This window comes from Vitis vinifera, chromosome 17 (genome assembly GCF_030704535.1).
Source record: "Vitis vinifera cultivar Pinot Noir 40024 chromosome 17, ASM3070453v1".
NCBI lineage: Eukaryota > Viridiplantae > Streptophyta > Magnoliopsida > Vitales > Vitaceae > Vitis > Vitis vinifera.
Genome location: NC_081821.1, coordinates 6,187,120 through 6,209,619, shown reverse-complemented (window position 1 = coordinate 6,209,619; position 22,500 = coordinate 6,187,120). Strand labels below are relative to the sequence as shown.

The 22,500-nt window shown below is 32.8% G+C and overlaps 3 protein-coding genes and 1 pseudogene across 9 annotated transcripts; all 4 read right to left on the bottom strand.

The window, feature by feature from the left end:
* Positions 1–426: 426 nt before the first annotated feature.
* Positions 427–4,902, bottom strand: LOC100251925 (probable myosin-binding protein 5). Of its 6 annotated transcripts, none has more exons than XR_788052.3 (5): positions 3,686–4,902; positions 2,593–3,498; positions 2,255–2,486; positions 711–834; positions 427–628 (listed from the first exon to the last, which is right to left on the bottom strand). XR_788052.3 is itself a non-coding variant. In XM_059733925.1 (4 exons), exons 1-3 carry the CDS (start codon positions 4,422–4,424, stop codon positions 2,278–2,280), a joined length of 1,866 nt encoding a protein of 621 aa, XP_059589908.1. In that variant the 5' UTR covers positions 4,425–4,897; the 3' UTR covers positions 427–834; positions 2,255–2,277. The 6 variants fall into 6 exon arrangements, 1 of the variants encoding a protein (XP_059589908.1); XR_009464537.1 differs by having other exon boundaries at positions 427–617; XR_009464536.1 differs by having other exon boundaries at positions 711–984; positions 2,581–3,498; positions 3,686–4,901.
* A 510-nt stretch (positions 4,903–5,412) lies between these two features.
* Positions 5,413–11,591, bottom strand: LOC100244933 (polynucleotide 5'-hydroxyl-kinase NOL9). Of its 2 annotated transcripts, XM_002267198.3 has the most exons (9): positions 11,119–11,591; positions 9,920–10,017; positions 9,760–9,793; positions 8,574–8,743; positions 8,244–8,427; positions 7,435–7,615; positions 7,104–7,203; positions 6,641–6,768; positions 5,413–5,778 (listed from the first exon to the last, which is right to left on the bottom strand). In XM_002267198.3, the coding sequence occupies exons 1-9, from the start codon at positions 11,304–11,306 to the stop codon at positions 5,725–5,727; spliced, it is 1,137 nt and encodes a 378-aa protein (XP_002267234.1). In that variant the 5' UTR covers positions 11,307–11,591; the 3' UTR covers positions 5,413–5,724. The 2 variants fall into 2 exon arrangements, with proteins under 2 accessions (XP_002267234.1, XP_059589907.1); XM_059733924.1 differs by having other exon boundaries at positions 5,413–6,768; positions 11,119–11,545.
* A 1,841-nt stretch (positions 11,592–13,432) lies between these two features.
* Positions 13,433–14,226, bottom strand: LOC104882411 (probable E3 ubiquitin-protein ligase ZFP1). Its single transcript, XM_019226578.2, has one exon. The coding sequence runs from the start codon at positions 14,224–14,226 to the stop codon at positions 13,468–13,470; it is 759 nt and encodes a 252-aa protein (XP_019082123.1). The 3' UTR covers positions 13,433–13,467.
* A 1,693-nt stretch (positions 14,227–15,919) lies between these two features.
* On the bottom strand, positions 15,920–22,196 carry LOC100267333 (polynucleotide 5'-hydroxyl-kinase NOL9-like; annotated as a pseudogene).
* Between the last annotated feature and the right edge of the window lie 304 nt (positions 22,197–22,500).

The following is a 22,500-nucleotide window of genomic DNA, read 5'->3' as shown; positions in this document are numbered from 1 at the left end:
AATATAATCTTAAACAATAAATTTATTTGTTAAAGATTTACATTTAAAATATTATAGATACATAAGATAACTACGACAATATGAATATAAAATTATAGTTATAAAATATACTCCCATTAATATCCATGATGTAAAAAAGATTTGTAATTAAGAATAAGTTAATTATTTTAATTTAATACTAAAAGTTATTTTTTTATTTTAAGTTGTAATATTAAATTATTTTATTAAACATGCGTAATTTATTTAATAACTTAAGTCGAAGCATTAAGTCATAGTCATTAAATTGATTTATCAAAAAGAAAATTGGAATAGGATTTTCATATCCCATGATAGGTAACAGGCCCACAATATTTATGACCAGTAGATTCAGTGGAACCTGTTGGATTCATGGAAGATTGGGCGCTTGCAAGCATAAAACTGAGCATATAGTCTCAACTTGTGGGAGAAATTTTAATGATTAATATAACTCAAAATTTGGATTCATACAAGAAGCAACAGTTCCAATAGAAGCAGCAACTAATATTCACTCTCTGAGGTTCTGAGGTTTTACCCCAATCGCTATGAAGTTGTACACTTGTATGTGCCTCCCTTTCTGCCTTCCCCGACCTTGCAACAATCTGCTGGCGCCCTTGTAATAATGTAAAGGAACATCAATCAAGCACAAGAGCATTTTTAACTATCAAACACAAAGCAGGCATATCAAATATTACCTTGAAGCGCTATCCCCATGTCTATCATCAATCAGTTACTGCTAAACTTAGATGTTTGGATGGTTTGCAGGTGAAAAATGTTTCTGGGGACATACCCGGTTGCTCGATCTTAATGCTACTTTGCCTGCACATCAATTGGTTGTGGTTACATGGACCATATATCATCAACTTTTGCCAGCCACAGATAAATTAGCATTGTATTGTTCTGCTCCCAAGTTCTATTTTTTCTTTCTGAAATCATCCTCAATTTGCAGCATTGGATGCTTATGGTCATCTGATAGAAATAGATTGCAGTGTGTATTATGGTGTCAGGATTGTGCTTTCTATAATGACCAATTTTCACCTTAAAACGATATGGAAAACAAAATTAAACCATGGGACAACACATGATAAATACAAATGGCTAAATGCAGTTCCCCATTTTAGTATTCTCTACCTTCTGAACACAAGTCAGTTCACCTAAGATCATCATTGTTCTTGTATTTGTCACTGAGCAAGTATGTTTGAATTTCTTGAGGTTGTGAATTGTGATAGCTAATCCTTATATTTGTTACTGAAATAAAGAACATCAAAATAAAAGCATTTGAAGGAACATATTATCTTGAGGAGAAAACAATGTGAGAACCAGGAGCCCCACTAAACTTCAAAGTCTGGGTTTCAGTGTCTTTTTCCAGCATGGGAGAATCATATCTACATATCCTAATGTGAAGATCTTTTTTTTAAAAAAAAAAAAAGAAAAGGAAAGGAAAATCACTAGAACCAAAAAAAAGGGACAGAGAGAAAGAGAGATCAGTAGCTCACAGTTTTAAATCAAGGAAACATTTGGAATGTAGAAACAAGACTCTTTGGAATATAAGGGGCAACAGAAAAGAAAGCTGGCTACAAAAAGAATGGATCCATTATGCATTCATTGACAGATTCATTCTTCAAGCAAGCAAGAATTAAAATATGAGCCAAAACTCGCTTATGAGGTTATCAATGATCTCTTAACATAACTAATACAGCACAATATTCAATCACTCGATCTAGAAAGATGTACAGGTGGAACATTAGAGATACTGAGCCTGTGTATGCTAAGAGGGATATCATCTGCAGCCTGCATGTCATGCTATTTGTTGACATCTTAGCTATTATTCGGGAAATAATTCACTCATCCTCAACTAAGAAACACAATATGTTCCACTTAAAAGTATTCCATCAATGTGAGAGGGGAGGCCATGGAAGAAAACTTGTGCAAACTATATAAAACTAAAAATGATAATTGCAGATATAGTTAAGAAGCCAACAAGAGATGAATTTCTAGATGCTCAAGTAAAATGGGATTTGTCATAATGAATAAGTTTCAATATAGCAACTACTTAAATGTGAAAGAATAAGGCCAGTTTGTCAGGGACCTAGGTTAGTGCCATATCATGTAGATTAGTATTTGACAGAACTTTCATGAAACTATTTGTTTTTTTCTTTTTGATGCATAATCTCCTAGGTGACCTGCAATGTGATAAAATAAAGACAATCAAAGAGTGACAATTTTAGAAGGCAATTACCATCAAAATGGTTATTGTGAAAATCATTCGCAATCATCCTCCAAGGGAATTTTCACCAGGTCTTGAAGCTTATGCAGATGGTGAGCTATCTGTGTCAAAATGTTTCTTCCTTCACTTCCCTTCTCAAGTGCCCGAGCAGCATGATTCAAGAATCCACCATCTTCTTCAAGAGCTTTTAATTTCTCATGGAGATGAGGCACTTCTCTTGATATTATATCATTGCATGCATCCCCTGCCACCCCAGAAAGTGTATTGAAGTCTTTGATTGTGATTGTGTGTGTACACATATATGCATCTATATATATATATATATATATATATATTACCTGTGTCGTTACCTGTGCCTTCCTCTGTATCGTTAACCATGTCAAAGCTCAGCTGCAAGGAATGCCTCCCACTGTGTGCAGATGAGTGAAACTTCTTCATATTTTTCAACTGATTTAGAAGATTGGATCTCTCGCCCTCAAAATCCCCTGATGATTTTTCAATGGTCTCCCCTCCATTCTCTTCTTGCAATGACCTCGTTTGATCATATTTATGCTGGTGTTCTCCATTATTCTCCACTTCATTGAAGCAAAAAGCAGGGCTGCTGCATTCAGATTTTTCACTTAAGGACTCAGATTTCAACTGTTGGTCATCTTCATCACCCTGTATTTCAATTGAATCACATCCCTCAACAGTGAATTTCTTGCTGCTTTCATTTTTCGGTTGATACATCTCAAGTTCAGCCTCTAAAGCTTTGATTTCGTCCTCTCTCTTGCCAAGCAAATCCCTCATTGCTTGCAAATCTTCTTGGTCATATTCAGCCTGCTCCTCCATCATCCTCTGATACTGTAAGGCTTCCATCTGAACTGATGCTTTCTCTGCTTGCAACCTTGTGATCATGGCCATTGCATTATTTGCTGCAATAGCAGAAGCGCTTCTTTCTTCATCCAGTTCCATGTACAAAGCTATTAATGACTTGCGATCCAGACGTGCTTGCCTCTTCAAACGTTGCATGGTGGAATCAGAATCTGCTTCATTTGCAGCATTTCCCTCAAGAGGCTCCAAGACAAACTCCGCCTTCTCAAGCACCGGTTTCCTTGGCAACCTGGTAGCCCACCTAGGACTGGATGTGGCTGAATCTGTCAGAGAGATTCCAAAAAACCTATTTCCTCTAGAAAACCCCATAGGGGTTCTTTCTTCATTTGAATCCTCAGATTCTGTTAGCAAGGGCACAGTACAAGCTTTAACATCTTCCCTACCTAGTCCACAAGACCATCAACTAATCAGTGAAACAGAGCAAAAGTATTATCAGAAAGTTAGACAGGATATTAAAAAAAAGAATAAATTAGAATGCAAATGAATTAATATGGATTAAAATGAGCATTGAGGAAGGCAAAAACGAGCAAAGCTGTAAAACAACTTACATTATTAACTTGCATTGATTACCTTGGATTGATGCATATGAGCTATACTCATCCTCTAGAAGCTCTGATTCATTATCCGACGAGAATTTGAGATCCATGTGCCGAATTTGAGGCAATTCCAAGTGACGAAAATCCTCATTTCTCGTTGCAAAAAATGGAGCTCGAGGAGAAGGTGTAGGAGCTTGTGAAAGAAGGTTCCCATGGCTTGCAGAGCGGGGAACATGACCCTTGGTCATGGAGGCTCTCATCTTCAAAGGCCCCCCGCAGCAAGAACACTGGTGAACACCACTCTTGTCAACTTGTCCCACAGGCAATTTCACTTGCATTTTGTGGTCATTATCAACAAAGGGCTCAACAGTGTTATGCAAAATCCCAACCAAAGATCTGTGTGTCTCACAATCATCTCCTCTCTCAGTGGCAAAAGAAATGAGGCATCCCTCACACATCATCCGGATATCAGATAACTTCCTGTGAGCGTGACAGTAGGCAAGAGAGGAAACATCCTTCTTGTGATCTTCACATATGGAATCGTTATAGTAAAAGCTGGGATTCCGATGAACGAGAACATGATCAATCCTAGTGCAAAGCAAACATGGTGTCTTCAATTCAAAAAACTTTGCAAACTCATTGGCAACAAATCCAATAAACCCATCAAGAAAAAGCAAAATTATCACCACCCATTCCAGGATTGCATAGATCACAAACTGGGGCAAGTATCCAAGCTCCTGCTCCACAATCCGCTTGAATGATCGCCAGGCCATAATTTTCCCAATAACCCAGAAAATGGAATAGAAAAAAATTTAACCTTATCCGTATATACTCCTATGCTTGTGAAAAATCAAGGGGTGATGAGATAGAAGATCATGACCTTGGTGGGGAAAACCGAACCGAGATCATGACCTCTTTCTCTATCTCTATCTCTCTCTACCTCTGCTTTGTGCCTTTGTTTTGTGCATGGTTGAGTGAGGAGGGAGGGAAAGAGGGCTGAGAAATTGGGTGGTGGTGTGAGTTTGGCTATAAATGGAAAACCTCCATCTTGTGGTGAATATCATGGGGTGGTTTCTGGGATCCTTGACCTGAAATAACGGTCTATCATGCACACCTCAACCAACCCAAGACAATGCAAAACGCTGTCGTTTTATAATCATAGTCTTCCAGGCTTCTTTCCTCCTGTACATGGGGCCTCAAGCTGCTGTGTGTTGCTGGTTTGGCCACACTCAATGGAATGTGCCATTCAGTCCATCATCTCTCTCAATTTCTCAAGTACTTGATTCTAAAGCTCATGAAGAATGTTTTTCAAAAGCACTTTTGGCCAAAAAAATATTTTTGAAAAATAATAAAAGTGTGTTTAATAGTGATTCTAAAAAATATTTCTACCATTTCTAATACTTAAAAATTTTTATTTTTCAAATATTAGAAAGATTATAAACATTCCGTAGAATTACTTTCAAATACACTCTAAGACATATAACAAAATTTAGAAAACACTTTTAAAAAATAAAAAAATTATTTTCAACTTCTTGAGAAAAAGTTGATAAATGATTCTCTCAAATACTAGAGAAAATGTTTCTACTAGAAATACTGCGATAAAAAGCATTATCAACTGCACTCTAAATGGTTCCATGAATATAAATGGTCCAAGCAATTTTTTTGTTCTCTAGAAGTACCCAATGGATATCCAGTTAAACCAAGTCTTACACCTAATCCGGAATGAAATTCAAAACAGAAGAAATGAAAAGAGAAATCATGTAATAATAAATATAGCTAGCTCTCGTATTGCAAGTATTTCCAAATGATTGTCTGAAACCTTTTTCAACCAAGTACATGAAGCCTAATAACAAGAGTGTATGTTTCTTTGATAAATTAAGGGGGAAAGAGTCCCTCAAATCAACATCCAAGGGGAGGGAGAAATTTACAACGTAGATTTTGACTATGAAAGCCGGCTGTCATTCTGTCTCTATAATGTCGCATCTCTTGCAAGCTGAGGAAACTACTTATTAGCTAAATATCTGTAAATGGATTCTATGGAAAAGTTCTTGGCCATGAACGACAGTATATCTGCTAGCCTGTGGGCAGAACATTTGTCGACATGTAAGGCGAAACGCAGCCCTGGACCTGCAAAGAATTTGACAGTTTACATGAGAGGAGTGCTTTTTTCAGTATTTAACCCATGTTTGGGCTGAGAGAGAATAAAATCAGCAACAGAAGTGTTTTCATCCCCATCAATTAGACAAGAATGATAATGAAGACAAGGTTGTGCTTCTATTTCTCCTTCTTTAGATGCATGATGAAATGAACTGAAGTATTTACAGCTTAATTATCTTGCTGAACTGGCCTGTCATAAAAAAACAAAGCCGCATCCTTTCTGTTGGAAAACAAAAAAATTTGCTTTGCAACAATGAACCAATTTTCTTGTTTTCTAAATATAGCAGTAGTTTTCTGGAATCATGTTTAGGATCCACTTTTCTGTTGTACCAACCACATAATGAAAAGAGTGCACACCAAGCAGGAGAAGTAAGCTTCTGAGTGAATATCCTTATAAATAATTTGCTAACAGTTACATGAACTCAACATTATAAATATTAAGTACTGACTCCCTTCTGATTTCCACTCCAGCAGATTTCTCAAGGCAAGACATTAAGGGGCAGCTTATTAATGTGTCTTATATAACTATAAAAACTATGGTTACACATAGAAAATGAGGCTAATTTGGACTGTGCATTTGTGAAATAACAAAACACCATTTTTACTGGAAGTGCAATATAGGAGAAAAGGGGGGCATATTTTCGTGTCATGTCACGAGTATCTTAATCTCAAGAAATATCTAAAATTTTATTTTATTTTATTTTTCCATATGCACACAGATATTAAAGGAGATCGAACAGATACTAAAAAAGCATTAATATCATTGGTGGTTATCAGAAAAATAAATAAACTTCATAGAAACAGATGCAGCAGTTGGAAGAGGACCACTTACCTGTAGCAAACAAGTAGGAATTTGTACAAACCCTAGTAATAAAAGATCAACCTTTTCCAGAGTGCTTTGTGGAACAGGTGTAAGCACATAGAGTAAACGTTTGAATGTGTCAATGCCTCTTACAATTCCTGGATCACAAAAGCAGCAGGCAAAAGAAAAATATAAGAACATATCTTTCTGAAAAAATTTCTATATGCAATTCATTGTGCTAATGCATCTACATCATTATCTATATTTCTCAAAATACTACCAAGAAATCTCTTATGACTTATACTATTGTCACCCGATAAGCACTTGGCTTTCAATGGTCAAAATCTCTAAATTTCTTTGAAAGACTCACAAAATTTAAAAAATGGAATAACAATCAACAAAATCATTGCTTCTGCAAAATAGTACAAGAATTATATGGCAAAGCAGAAACAATGAATTGAACATAGGTCAGACATTGTAGCAAAAAACTTACCAAGGCCAACGCATGGAGATAAATTTTCAGAATCTTCAGAACTAACTGCCAAGCCAACAATGGTTGCATTCAAACTGTATAGAATTTCAGTACTTGGGACCTAGCATATAATTTTTGAAAAGGTGTTATATTACTGAAAGGGGATGGAAACGTAAAAATAATGCTGCAGAAAAAAAATAATAATGAGCAGAGTATTATACTGATTGACTTCCCTCCGAAATGTCAACGGGAATGGAGTATAATATCAAAGAGGGTATTGATGCAATATGTGCTGAAAAGATTGCCTTTTAAAAACTATGTTACAAACTTCATGTCGATGTATCATACCCACCTGGCAATGGAGATGCTTAATCTTGATACTTGGTATGGGAATTTCATAAGGAGAGTGAGAGGCCAATGCATGTGCAAGTTCTTTGATTGTTGTGATATTCAAGTTACTTGGAAAACACTGCCTGAAATAAGCCATTATTCGTAAATCCCGTAAAAGGCCTGCATCTTTTTGTACTAAGACCCTGGAAAACATAATGGAGAAGAGCTGTAAGAAATAACAATTAAATCTTTCAGAAAATTCCATTTCTTCTGGTTCTAGCAAATTAAAATATATGCTGCTTATGAAATTAACTTTCACTCAATACCAAATTCTGAAATGACTTTAATCAGAAAAAAGATTAAAATTGGGATTGAGAAGCAACAATCCCTAGATACAAGCTTCAATAAAATTTTCTGGCTTTATCGCAAAACCAGATTAAACTCATTAAGAATATATTCTTCAAGCAGCTAATACATAGCTACAGTTCCTTACCAAAATGTAGGAGATGGTAAATTGATTAATTGCTTGTCTTTTAAATTAATGCCCTCAGTATAAGTTGCTTCTTGATGTAGGTGATCATTTTTCCCAATATTAATAAATTAGAACTCTAGAAATGGACAAATAGAATTTGACATTCAACTAAGAGATTGTCAAGTAAAGAGAAGAAATACCAAAATATCTGAAGCAGTTCATGTTCACCATCTATAGTGATCTAGAATTCTATGCAGTAAAAATAAAAAGGAAAATCATGAAAGACTATAAAAAGGGAGGAAAACTGCTTTCATAATTATATAGTTTCAGAGCAAAAAAGGACAAAGATAAGAACTTACGATCTCTTAAAAGAGTCCTGACGAGCTGAACTGACCTCAATTAGATTCACTGACTCTTTATGATCCCCATCCAACCAGAATGCTCCAGCTGGAAGATTCTTACCCTCAGCAGAAATGTTTATCTTAACTACATGGGTAGGAGCAATATATTTTAACACATCCACCAGTATGTCATAACCAATACCTGGGCAAGAGGAACAATGGAGCATAAAATTGAATCAAATGACACTCACACAAAGACAGTAGCTTCCAGCAAAGAACTAGTATAAGTTTGAAGTAAACTAGCCCATATTATATGGTAGAAAGGGGAAATAGAAAAAGTAAGTTCACCTTTTACCCATCCAGGTGTATTAACAACAAGAGGCAACTCTGTTTTAACAGGCTTTTTGCTGCCCTTGAGCATGCAGTACTCCCTTCGATAGTAATCATACAGTGCAAATATATAATTCAAGTACGCTGTTGGGTCCCTTTTCGAAGAAATGTCACCAAAATAATAGCATCTAAGAGAAGTAAAGATTGAACTGTCAGAGATCACATTAGATACAACTATACAAGAGTCCACCTTTTGTAGACAGAGCATGTAATAGGTCACAAGCAACATTTAGAGATCACAATACACGTATCTATATTTGATGTGGCTGCATCCCATGTCATATTCAGCGGAACAAATCTTTCTGAGTTAAGATTCATTACTAAAACTTTGAAGGAAAATTCCATCTGTGCATCTGAAGTTCAGACTAAAACCTAATTTAAAAATAAAAAATAAAAATCATACACATCAAAAGTGGTCATTCTATAATTCCTAAAATCACCTTCAATTAAAACCACATTCTAAAAAAATAACCTTATCCCAGCAAGCTAAAGTAAAATCTTCTTGCCGGCAAGCTAAAGTAAAATCTTTATGCCTGCCAAGTTCTTGCAATTATTCATCACATACCATCTTCTTGCACTGGAACCATGGTTTTGCATCCAGCAGTGATGGATTCATTTCATAAAAATCCCCATAGACCAACAGACTATAACAAGCTAGCAATTGTAGGCAATATAAATCACAATCCACTGAATAACCATATTTTATTGCTGTAAATTTGCTATAACATTAGACTACTTCAACCAGAAATTTTCAAACTTATCATCATCCATTCTCAGCTACAATGGTTCATTAGTTCACATGAGCCCCTCATCCAGAATGGTTCATTAAACCACGTGATTCCCTTTTTCCCACTCTGAAAAGCCTTGAAATCCATTTTATCCCACTCCTCATCACTCATCACAGAGTGTCCATTTAGTATTGATAATGTTGAAGCAAACAATATTTTCCATTTAGATACATTTTTAAGATCAAACTGTAAGTCTTGTAATATAACAAAGTTCATGAAGTCAGTCCCCTAAAGCAATTTCCAATCAAAAAATGCATTTTTCGTTTCTGATAAGAAAAAAAAAATACAATTTCACAAATTCTTCAAATCTAGAGTAGAATCCATAACTAGCAATATCAGAGTTTAGGATTGCATACCTCTCTGGCGTCTTGAGGCATGGGATTGTCAAATCTAATAATTAAAGAATTATTAGAAAACATAACAAAGAAAACCAAGCCACTGTAAAGAGAAACTCAGGAAATTTTTTAATTGAAGCAGTATGTTGACCAGATTGTTGAGAAGGTTGAATATGAGTACCTGGAGTAAGTTGGTCAATTACAGTGAGGGATAGAAATCCAGGAGGAGTAAACTCAGTCTGGCCAACATCTGTATCCAAATAAGCTACTTTTTGATATCTGCAAAATAAAGAGAAAAAGATATTTTAAAGGGTCTAGTCTATGAAAACATGTTGCTATCACACACAAAATCAGAACCAAACCAGAAACATTATCCATAAAACACATGTAAAAACAAACCAAATCACCCACTGATTTATCCCTTTGATCTATGGACAGGCTCAGATAAAAAAGTGATTTTATATTATTCCAACAGGCCAATAGAGGAAATTAAGGGAATATTAAATGTACAAGCATCACTGCGTATGCAAAACAAATTCAAGTCCAATTACAGAATAGCCACATGTAAAATTACATATAAAGATCAAATTTTGTGCTGTCACATATATTTTTGCATTAGTTTAAACCCACCACCCACCTAAAAAAAATAAAATAAAATACAAACAAACAAACAAATCAATGCTCCATTTGCTTATTAAGAAAAAGCAGAAACAAAATAAAGCAAAACTTTGAGCATCATTTATCTGAAAAAGGTTCAGGGTTGGATATCTTATAATTTGGGATCTGAGGAAACAAGAATCTCCAAAAAACCAAGTTTGGTACAGCTATTTGCTCAATTGAGGTGATATTTTCTTTATCTTTTGGAGGTCAAAAAAATTAAACTTCATTCCATTTTCCTTCTTCATTCTGTGATAAAGCATGTTGCCATACATAAGCACATTTCCATGTAATAGCATAAGCCTAGTTAATCATTCGGGTCCATAAAGACACAACTGATGAATCTTCAAATTCAATACATTCCCATTCAATAATGGCGAATATCTTACATATAAAGACCAAATTTAAGTGTATTTACAGTTTATTCATAAAAATTTACAAAAACCCAACTCCCATTGCACACAAGAAAGAACATTTAGAAAGAAACAATTCGTCAAACATCATTCAGGCATACAAATTTCAGAAGCAAATTTCTATAGTTCGTACTAACATACAGAATTTGATACCTACTTGTGTTATTTCTTCATTTGAATATGTACTTACTCAATTTTCATTAAAAAAAAAAAAAAACCATCTTCCCATCAACACTACTGTTAAACACCAAAGAAATACAACGGCGTTTCAGAAAATTTGAGGTATAAAAGAAGAGACTTTGCATCAGACCTCTGAAGGAGAATATTGAGAAGGTGGCGAGAAAAGGTGGTCTTGCCACAGTTCTTGGCGCCGCAGACGAGAGCAACAGGAGGCGGCGAAGTGACTGAATCGTAAGCTATGGTTTCGGCAGCTTCGGACCATTCTTCTGGTATGTATATGTCGGGCGATGGAGCTTCAGCTTCAGAAAAAGCCGCCATCTCTCTTCTCCAACCCTCTACCCTATCACACTATATTTTATACGCAGGAACAAATGGGATTGCAAGGCACATAGAAAGCGTGAAGGAAAGATTCGAAAAATGTAGTCTTGGCATATGGAAAGAGGGAATCGGACAACACAATCCCTCTGCTTTCTACCCCACGCAAACGTGCCCACACTCTCCTCAGGCCTTTCGCTTACGGCAGGAAACGGCGCCGTTTAGGGTTTCATTGCTCCTTTGCCCTGGAGTGTCCTTACCTAAGATTACACCCAAGAAGTTTTAACTTTTCTAATTAAAAATAATAATAATAATAATAAAATTACCATCTATTTATAAGATGATGGTTTAAAATGTGAAAGGATCGTCATGCCTTTTTGGAGTTGGAGTGGATAATGAGACACGATAATAAATTTATAGAAATTTAAATTATTTAATTTTATAGAGAATTAGATAAATTATGAAGTAAAAATAGTGGTTATATGCTAAAATTTCAATTTCAATTTGGAATATTGTGAATTTAATTTAAATTGATTTCTTATCTAAATTAAATGATTTTATTTTGTTTTTTTATTGAGTAATAATTTATGTAAAAGAAATAGATCAAAATTTTCCTAGAAAAGAAATAGATGAAAACAGAATCTATTTTAACTATATTCAATTTTTTTTTGTTGACAATTTGATGAATTTATAATAAACTTATTTTGCATTCAAATCACACAAAATTTGAGATAGTATAATTGTTTTTAAAATAAGATTTATAAAAAATTTAAAATAAATTTTATTTTATTTTATATGATAAAGTGAGTTTAAGTATCATAACAAAGTTAAATGTGGAAAAAAGAATAGGAAAAATAGGACATCTTTCATTAAAAATAGAAGTTAAAAGAAAAAATCACTTTTTTTGTTAAAACAAAATTGACTAAACAAAGCCCTTTACAAAATCATATAAAAGATTGCATACATAAAACTAAACACCATCTTAACTTTTGAAAATATTATTAAAGTATAAAACAATTATTAAATACCTAAATAAAAATTATTATCCAGATAAATTAAATTCATCTTTAACTATATAATATTAATTTTATTAAATTTATTATTAATACAGGTGAAAAATAATATTTTTGGGTTATCTTTTCAAATGTCCAAAAATATCGATTGATTGTTTCACGCATCATTTTCTCATGCTAAGTCATGAATGGAATTATGAAATAAGAAACCATTCTTTTTCATATCACAAGAGTCTTCATCTTTGTTTTCATGAAAAAAATAGGAAGGATTCAAGAAATGACTTTATTCCATGAAATATCTTATATATATTATTTTATTTTCTCAAAAATAGAGAAATAAAAAAATATATTCATTCTAATCTTTTCTAAGAAATATGTAATCTAAGAGAGTGTGTATTTTATTTATTTATTTATAATAGTGATAATTTTTGGATAGTTTTAAAACTCTCAAAATGTCTCCAAACCAACTCTAACAAATACCAATTAATTGAAGCAAATATATAAGTAATAAAAAAAATATTATTTTAGTTATTAATTTAAATTAAAAAGTATAATGGTCCTTCATAGAATAATTCACACAAGAGCCTATTAGACGTGTTAGTTAAGGATATGAAAACGTAAGAGATAAAAATGCAAAAAGTTATCTAAAAGATCACTCATAACTTCCTTTGATGACTTCTCAGTGGATAAGATTTGCTAAGAAGCATGCAGAAGATAACATGTATACCCATGGATGAAAATATTTAACTCGATTTTACAGATTTATCAGGATATATTTGTAAATATTTTGACACAAAATATGGTAAAACAAAAATTAATCAAAACTCATGATAATATTATATATATATGATATCATATTTGATAATAATACTATGTGTGGATATAAAATATGAATTTTATAAATATATATTTATTATTAAGTTATATAAAATGTTATTCAATAATAATATTGTTACATTTGATTATAATATGTCTAATTTTAAAATATATTTAATATTAAAATTATGATTCATTTAATTTATTGAATAATATAAAATAAAATATGATACAACAAATTGAATCAGAAAAATTATCATCTCATTCTAACAAAATACAAGAAGAAGTTGTTCAAAGTATTGTATAAGACATGTTGTTATCTTGCATAAAAATCCTCAACTTGAGATGGCAGGCATCTTGAAGCGGCACAAGGGACACATGTGACTCCTCTCCAACCATTGTATAATGCAATCTTTGTGATAAACATGCGAACATGGCATCCGACTAACTTCCGATTCCGTTGCGAACTCTTCTAGGCATATTATACACTTGTCTGTGGAATTTACATCCTCAAACTTGATCTTCTCAAGTGCCTCAATGGAAGCTCTAGTTGCAGGCACAGACAAGCCGGTCACATCATTCAATGAAGACCTCATAACCTCAGCCATAATTTCATCTAATTCATCTTCATCTTCTTCCTCTTCCTCTTCCTCTTCTTCTTCCTCTTCCTCTTCCTCGCCCATAAACCAGAGATCAATGTCCACCACCATAGGAATTATGCGACGACCAATGTTGGTGGTTTCATTCGCCAACAGAACAGCACCGGAGCGTATCTCTTGCACGAATGATGCATGCAAGATTGAAGGTATACCCATAAGAAAAAGCAGGAGAGATACATGTTCGAATGCAAGACTATGGCTTCTTAATAACTGATCACGCCTAACCACAAACAATCTCCTTCTCATAGGACCGATCGTGTTCACATCACGGAGTCTTAAAGGACTATCATCTTCCAGCCAGTAGTTTAAGACCGCATCTCTAACATGAAATTCCATGAAGAACACATCCCACAGCAGCACTTCATCATCCTCACCATAGGCAACAAGATCAGGCTGCTGCCGAATACTACATCCAGGACCAACCAAGATCGCCATAACTAACTAGGAATCAAGACCAGGTACGGGACACAATTATAACGACTTGAAGTTGAGTCTTGTTTTCCACACTTAAGTCTTATTTATAGGATTTTAGAGTCCAATTAAAATTATTATTGCTATATATTATTATTATATTTTTCATTTTGAAGTTTCTTTTAATAAATTACGTCTCATTTTAGTTTGATTGAAATAATAATTTATTTTATTTAGAATAAAATTTAATTTCTTGAAAAATTGAATCATTAATTAATTTAAATTAATTATTAGGCTTAATGAATGATGCTTTTTCATTAATACAGTTTTATTTTCTTAATACTTTTAAAGGTATATTTAATGGCTAATTTCACATGTTAATCTAATTAAAATGACCTGAATTACCTAAATATGTTTTTGAAAGAAAAAAAAAAGAATAGTTTTATGAAAATAGATAATTAGAAAATTTGTTTGACTATTTTTATAAAATTAGTTTCAATTGTTTTTCTTGTTATTATTTTAAAAAAAAAAATTGATGTACGTATGTAAATTTGATTAAAAGTATGGAAATTATGGAAAAAATAAAAGAAAACTTCAAAATACTTAAAAATTAAGGAAGGTACGAAATATATAAAGAATCCTTATATTTTTCGAACCCTTCAAAATTTCCACTATTTTGAATTTTGAATTTTTTTTCTTACTTTCAATCGTTATAATATTGTTTCAAATGTACTAACTACACTTAGAATTGATAGAAATTATGCATAAAAAATTAAAACTTGAAAATGCTTAAAAATTATGGAGGGTACAAAGAATGTGAGGATCCTTAGTATCCTCCAAATTTTGTATTTTTCGAATTTTATTTTATTTTTTTCACTTCAAATAGTTATAATATTGTTCATATACACTGATTGATGGAATTTATGAAAAATAAATTAAAATACTAAAAAATTCGGGAGGTATGAAGAATATGGGGAATTGTCTTTTAATTTTAATTTCCAATTTTTTTTTTTAAATTTCCACTTCCATTAGTGTTGATATTACTTAGGCATATTAATCACATTGTTCACAATTTCCACACATTTTTTATACTCTTAAAATTTTATATATTTATCTTATTTTATTTTATTTTTCAAAAAATACTTTCAAAGTTTCATCTAATATTCTCCATACAAAATGGAAATTATAATAAAATTTAATAATACAATTTTTAGTTATTATTTGATAGATTATTAATTTAATTTTTAACAATAAATATTTATTTTAATTTATTTATAAATGATTGTTTTCATAAGGTCTTAGTGTTATAACTTTTATAACAACAATGAGTATGTTGGTAATTTTGTTTTGTTTTATTTTTGATCTAAAATTCTTTTTAGATAGTAACTTAGGTGATGTTTGTTTTTTTTACTTTTTACTGAAAGCAATTTGTTTTCATGATTTAGGTTGTTTGTTTTTTTACTTTTTAATAACTTATTATAAACTTTTTACTAAATGGAAAAAGCCAATATGTAGCTTTTTCTAAATAAAAAAAAATAACATATTGGTTTTTCTTTACCTTTTAATACTTAATAGAAATAAAATACTACAAAACAAACAACTTAATATTTAACACTATTAAGCATTAATGTTCTATTTAAAATTAAGTAAAAAAACAAATACCACCTATTCTTTGTTAAAAATCCAAAATTGTTATTCATGCCACTGCACAAAATCATAAAAAATAAAATAAAATAAAAAATAAAAATAAAAATCTAATACAATGAAAGTTAGTTCTGCCAACAGCAATTTCCAAAGTAATTATTCCCTTCGAATTTTTTAATTAAAAAAAAAAAAAAAAACAGTCCCAGAAGATGCTTTCCTTGATGTTCCAACTTCCAACTAAGGTCGTCCTGGACCAGTTCCAAATCTTAGGCGTTGGTTGTCATAAGCCCGAGAAACTAGTAAGAGTCTTGCATCATCTTCAGGTATTTCACGTTCCTGGAAAAAAGGAATTGTGAGAAATGCAGATAAGTAGAAAATTAAAAAATCTGAATACAGGCATTTAGTAAGACAAAAAATCCAAGCACATTAAGGAACCACTGGAAAGATCGATCACTTGATGAATGTTTTCTAACTGTGTAAGCCATTTCAGTTTCTAGTATTGTGGTGCTGCTATTCACTATAACATAATCCAGGGCCATTTTTGTAGGATTCATTAGCTTCTATCAGGAATTTTCAATGCACAAAGCCTGAGTGCTTTGTGGAACAGGTGTAAGCACATAGAGCAAACGTTAGAATGTGTGGATGCCTCTTACAATTCCTGGATCACAAAAGCAGCAGGCAAAAGAAAAATATAAGAACATATCTTTCTGAAAAAAATTTCTATATGCAATTCATTGTGCTAATGCATCCACATCATTATCTATATTTATCAAAATACTACCAAGAAATCTCTTATGAGTTATACTATTGTCACCCAATAAGCACTAGGCTTTCAATGGTCAAAATCTCTAAATTTCTTTGAAAGACTCAAAAAATTTAAAAACTGGAATAATAATCAAAACAATCATTGCTTCTGCAAAATAGTACAAGAATTATATGGCAAAGCAGAAACAATGAATTGAACACTGGTCAGACATTGTAGCAAAAAACTTACCAAGGCCAATGCATGGAGATAAATTTTCAGAATCTTCAGAACTAACTGCCAAGCCAACAATAGTTGCATTCAAACTGTATAGAATTTCAGTACTTGGGACCTAGCATATAATTTTTGTGCCATAAAAGAAAGGTGTTATATTACTGAAAGGGGATGGAAACGTAAAAATAATGCTGCAGAAAAAAAATATAATAATGAGCAGAGTATTATACTGATTGACTTCTGCCTCTGAAATGTCAACAGGAATGGAGAATAATATGCAATATGTGCTGAAAAGATTGCCTTTCAAAAACTATGTTACAAACTTCATGTCAATGTATCACACCAACCTGGCAATGGAGATGCTTAATCTTGATACTTGATATGGGAATTTCATAAGGAGGGTGAGAGGTCAATGCATGTGCAAGTTCTTTGATTGTTGTGATATTCAAGTTACTTGGAAAACACTGCCTGAAATAAGCCATTATTCGTAAATCCCGTAAAAGGCCTGCATCTTTTTGTACTAAGACCCTGGAAAACATAATGGAGAAGAGCTGTAAGAAATAACAATTAAATCTTTCAGAAAATTCCATTTCTTCTGGTTCTAGCAAATTAAAATATATGCTGCTCATGAAATTAACTTTCACTCAATACCAAATATTGAAATGACTTTAATCAGAAAAAATATTAAAATTGGGATTGAGAAGCAACAATCCCTAGATACAAGCTTCAATAAAATTTTCTGGCTTTATCACAAAACGTGATAAACCTCATTAAGAATATATTCTTCAAGCAGCTAATAAGTAGCTACAGTTCCTCACCAAAATGTAGGAGATGGTAAATTGATTAATTGCTTGTCTTTTAAATTAATGCCCTCAGTATAAGTTGCTTCTTGATGTAGGTGATCATTTTTCCCAATATTAATAAATTAGAACTCTAGAAATGGACAAATAGAATTTGACATTCAACTAAGAGATTGTCAAAAAAAGAGAAGAAATGCCAAAATATCTGAAGCAGTTCATGTTCACCATCTATAGTGATCTAGAATTCTATGCAGTAAAAATAAAAAGGAAAATCATGAAAGACTATAAAAGGGAGGAATTCTGCTTTCGTAGTTCAATAGTTTTGGAGCAAAAAAGGAGAAAGATAAGAACTTACGATCTCTTAAAAGAGTCCTGACGAGCTGAACTGACCTCAATTAGATTCACTGACTCTTTATGATCCTCATCCAACCAGAATGCTCCAGATGGAAGATTCTTACCCTCAGCAGAAATGTTTATCTTAACTACATGGGTAGGAGCAATATATTTTAACACATCCACCAGTATGTCATGACCAATACCTGGGCAAGAGGAACAGGGGAGCATAAAATTGAATCAAATGACACTCACACAAAGACAGTAGTATCCAGCAAAGAACTAATATAAGTTTGAAGTAAACTAGCCCATATTATATGGTAGAAAAGGGAAATAGAAAAAGTAAGCTCACCTTTTACCCATCCAGGTGTATTAACAACAAGGGGCAACTCTGTTTTAACAGGCTTTTTGCTGCCCTTGAGCATGCAGTACTCCCTTTGATAGTGATCATACAGTGCATATATATAATTCAAATTCCTTCAAAGTTTTAGTAATGAATCTTAACCCAGAAAGATTTGTTCCGCTGAATATGACATGGGATGCAGCCACATCAAATATAGATACGTGAATTGTGATCTCTAAATGTTACTTGTGACCTATTACATGCTCTGTCTACAAAAGGTGGACTCTTGTATAGTTGTATCTAATGTGATCTCTGACAGTTCAATCTTTACTTCTCTAAGATGCTATTTTTTTGGTGACATTTCTTCAAAAAGGGACCCAACAGCGTTCTTAAGTTCAGACTAAAACCTAATTTAAAAAAAAAAAAAAATCATCCACATCAAAAGTGGTGATTCTATAATTCCTAAAATCACCTTCAATTAAAAACCACATTCTAAAAAAATTACCTTATCCCAGCAAGCTAAAGTAAAATCTTTATGCCTGGCAAGTTCTTGCAATTATTCATCACATATCATCTTCTTGCGCTGGAACCATGGTCTTGCATCCAGCAGTGATGGATTCATTTGATAAAAATCCCCATCGACCAACAGACTATAACAAGCTAGCAATTGTAGGCAATATAAATCACAATCCACTGAATAACCATATTTTATTGCTGTAAATTTGCTATAACATTAGACTACTTCAACCAGAAATTTTCAAACTTACCATCATCCATTCTCAGCTAGAATGGTTCATTAGTTCACATGAGCCCCTCATCCAGAACGGTTCATTAAACCACATGATTCCCTTTTCCCCACTCCAAAAAACCTTGAAATCCATTTTATCCCACTCCTCATCAGTCATCACAGAGCGTCCATTTAGTCTTGATAATGTTGAAGCAAACAATATTTTCCATTTAGATACATTTTTAAGATCAAACTGTAAGTCTTGTCATATAACAAAGTTCATGAAATCAGTCCCCTAAAGCAATTTCCAATCAAAAAATGCATTTGTTGTTTCTGATAAATAAATAAAAAAAATACAATTTCATGAATTCTTCAAATATAGAGTAGAATCCATAACTAGCAATATCAGAGTTTAGGATTGCATACCTCTCTGGCGTCTTGAGGCATGGGATTGTCAAATCTAATAGTTAAAGAATTATTAGAAAACAGAACAAAGAAAACCAAGCCACTGTAAAGAGAAACTCAGGAAATTTTTTAACTAAAGCAGTATGTTGACCAGATTGTTGAGAAGGTTGAATCATAAACGAGTACCTGGAGTAAGTTGGTCAATTACAGTGAGGGATAGAAATCCAGGAGGAGTAAACTCAGTCTGGCCAACATCTGTATCCAAATAAGCTACTTTTTGATATCTGCAAACCAAAGAGAAAAAGAGATTTTAAAGGGTCTAGTCTATGAAAACATGTTGCTATCACACACAAAATCAGAACCAAACCAGAAACATTATCCATAAAATACATGTAAAAACAAACCAAATCACCCACTGATTTATCCCTTTGATATATGGACAGGCACAGATAAAAAAGTGATTTTATATTTACCAACAGGCCAATAGAGGAAATTAAGGGAATATTAAATGTACAAGCATCATTGCATATGCAAAACAAATTCAAGTCCAATTACAGAATAGCCACATGTAAAATTACAAATAAAGATCAAATTTTGTGCTGTCACATATATTTTGCATTAGTTTAAAACCCACCACCCACCAAAAAAAAAAAAGAAAAAACAAACAAACAAACAAATAAATGCTCCATTTGCTTATCAAGAAAAGTAGAAACAAAATAAAGCAAAACTTTGAGCATCATTTATCTGAAAAAGGTTCAGGGTTGGATATCTTATAATTTGGGATCCGAGGAAACAAGAATCTCCAATAAACCAAGTTTGGTACAACTATTTGCACAATTGAGGTGATATTTTCTTTCTCTTTTGGAGGTCAAAAAAATTAAACTTCATTCTATTTTCCTACTTCATTCTGCGATAAAAGCATGTTGCCATATAGAAGCACATATCCATGTAATAGCATAAGCCTAGTTAATCATTCGGGTCCATAAAAACACACAACTGATGAACCTTCAAATTTAATACATTCCCATTCAATAATGGCGAATATCTGACACATAAAGACCAAATTTAAGTGTATTTACAGTTTATTCATAGAAATTTACAAAAACCCAACTCCCATTGCACACAAGAAAGAACATTTAGAAAGAAACAATTCGTCAAACAACATCCAGGCATACAAATTTCAGAAGCAAATTTCTATAGTTCATACTAACATACAGAATTTGATACCTATTTGTGTTATTTCTTCAGTTGAATATGTACTTACTCAATTTTCATACAACTTTGATTAAAAATAAAAATTAAAAAAGAAAAAAAGAAAAAACCCATCTTCCCATCAACACGAAAAGGCAACACTACTGTTAAACACCAAAGAAATACAACGGCGTTTCAGAAAATTTGAGGTATAAAAGAAGAGACTTTGCATCAGACCTCTGAAGGAGAATATTGAGAAGGTGGCGAGAAAAGGCGGTCTTGCCACAGTTCTTGGCGCCGCAGACGAGAGCAACAGGAGGCGGCGAAGTGACCGAATCGTAAGCTATGGTTTCGCAGCTTCGGACCATTCCTCTGGTGTGTATATGTCGGGCGATGGAGGTTCAGCTTCAGAAAGTACGTAGAAGATAACATGTATACTGTGTGAATATATCGGTAACTCCATTTTACAGATTTATACGTGTCGGTGGATATTTTGATACAAAAATTAATAAAAACTTGTGAAATTATTGAGAAAAACTCTAAAAAATAATATAATAAACATTAATATACATATGATATAATTTATCATATTTGATAATAGTATTATATGTAGATATAAAATATGAATTTTATAAATATATATTTATTATTAAGTTACATAAAATGTTTTATAATAATAATATTGTGACATTTGATTATAATATATCTAATTTTAAATTAATTTATTAAATAACATAAAATAAATGATGATACAACAAAATGACTAAAAAAAATTCTCATCTCATTCTAACAAAATACAACAAAGAATTGTACAAAGTATTGTATAAGATAAGTTGTTATAAATCCTCAACTTGAGATGGCAGGCATCTTGAAGCGGCACAAGGGACACATGTGACTCCTCTCCAACCATTCTATAATGCAATCTTCGTGATAAATATGGGAACATGGCATCCGACTAACCTCCGATTCCGTTGCGAACTCTTCTAGGCATATTATACACTTGTCTGTGGAATTTACATCCTCAAACTTGATCTTCTCAAGTGCCTCAATGGAAGCTCTAGTTGCAGGCACAGACAAGTCGGTCACATCATTCAATGAAGACCTCATAACCTCAGCCATAATCTCATCTGATTCATCTTCATCTTCTTCCTCTTCCTCGCCCATATACCACAGATCAATGTCCACCACCATAGGAATTATGCGACGACCAATGTTGGTGGTTTCATTCGCCAACAAAACAGCACCGGAGCGTATCTCTTGCACGAATGATGCATGCAAGATTGAAGGTATACCCATAAGAAAAAGCAGGAGAGATACATGTTCGAATGCAAGACTCTGGCTTCTTAATAACTGATCACGCCTAACCACAAACAACCTCCTTCTCATAGGACCGATCGTGTTCACATCACGTAGTCTTATAGGACTATCATCTTCCAACCAGTAGTTTAAGACCGCATCTCTAACATGAAACTCCATGAAGAACACATCCCACAGCAGCCCTTCATCATCCTCACCATCGGCAACAAGATCAGGCTGCCGCAGAATACTACATCTAGGACCAACCAAGATCGCCATAACTAACTAGGAATCAAGACTAGGTACGGGACACAACTATAAGGACTTGAAATTGAGTCTAGTTTTCCACACCTACTCTTATTTATAGGATTTTAGAGTCCTATTAAAATTATTATTATATTTTTCATTTTGAAGTTAACTTTTAATAAATTACGTCTCATTTTAGTTTAATTGAAATAATAATTTATTTTATTTAGATTAAAATTAAATTTCTTGAAAAATTGAATCATTAATCAATTTAAATTAATTACTTATTAGGCTTAATCAATGATGCTTTTTCATTAATACAGTTTTATTTTCTTAA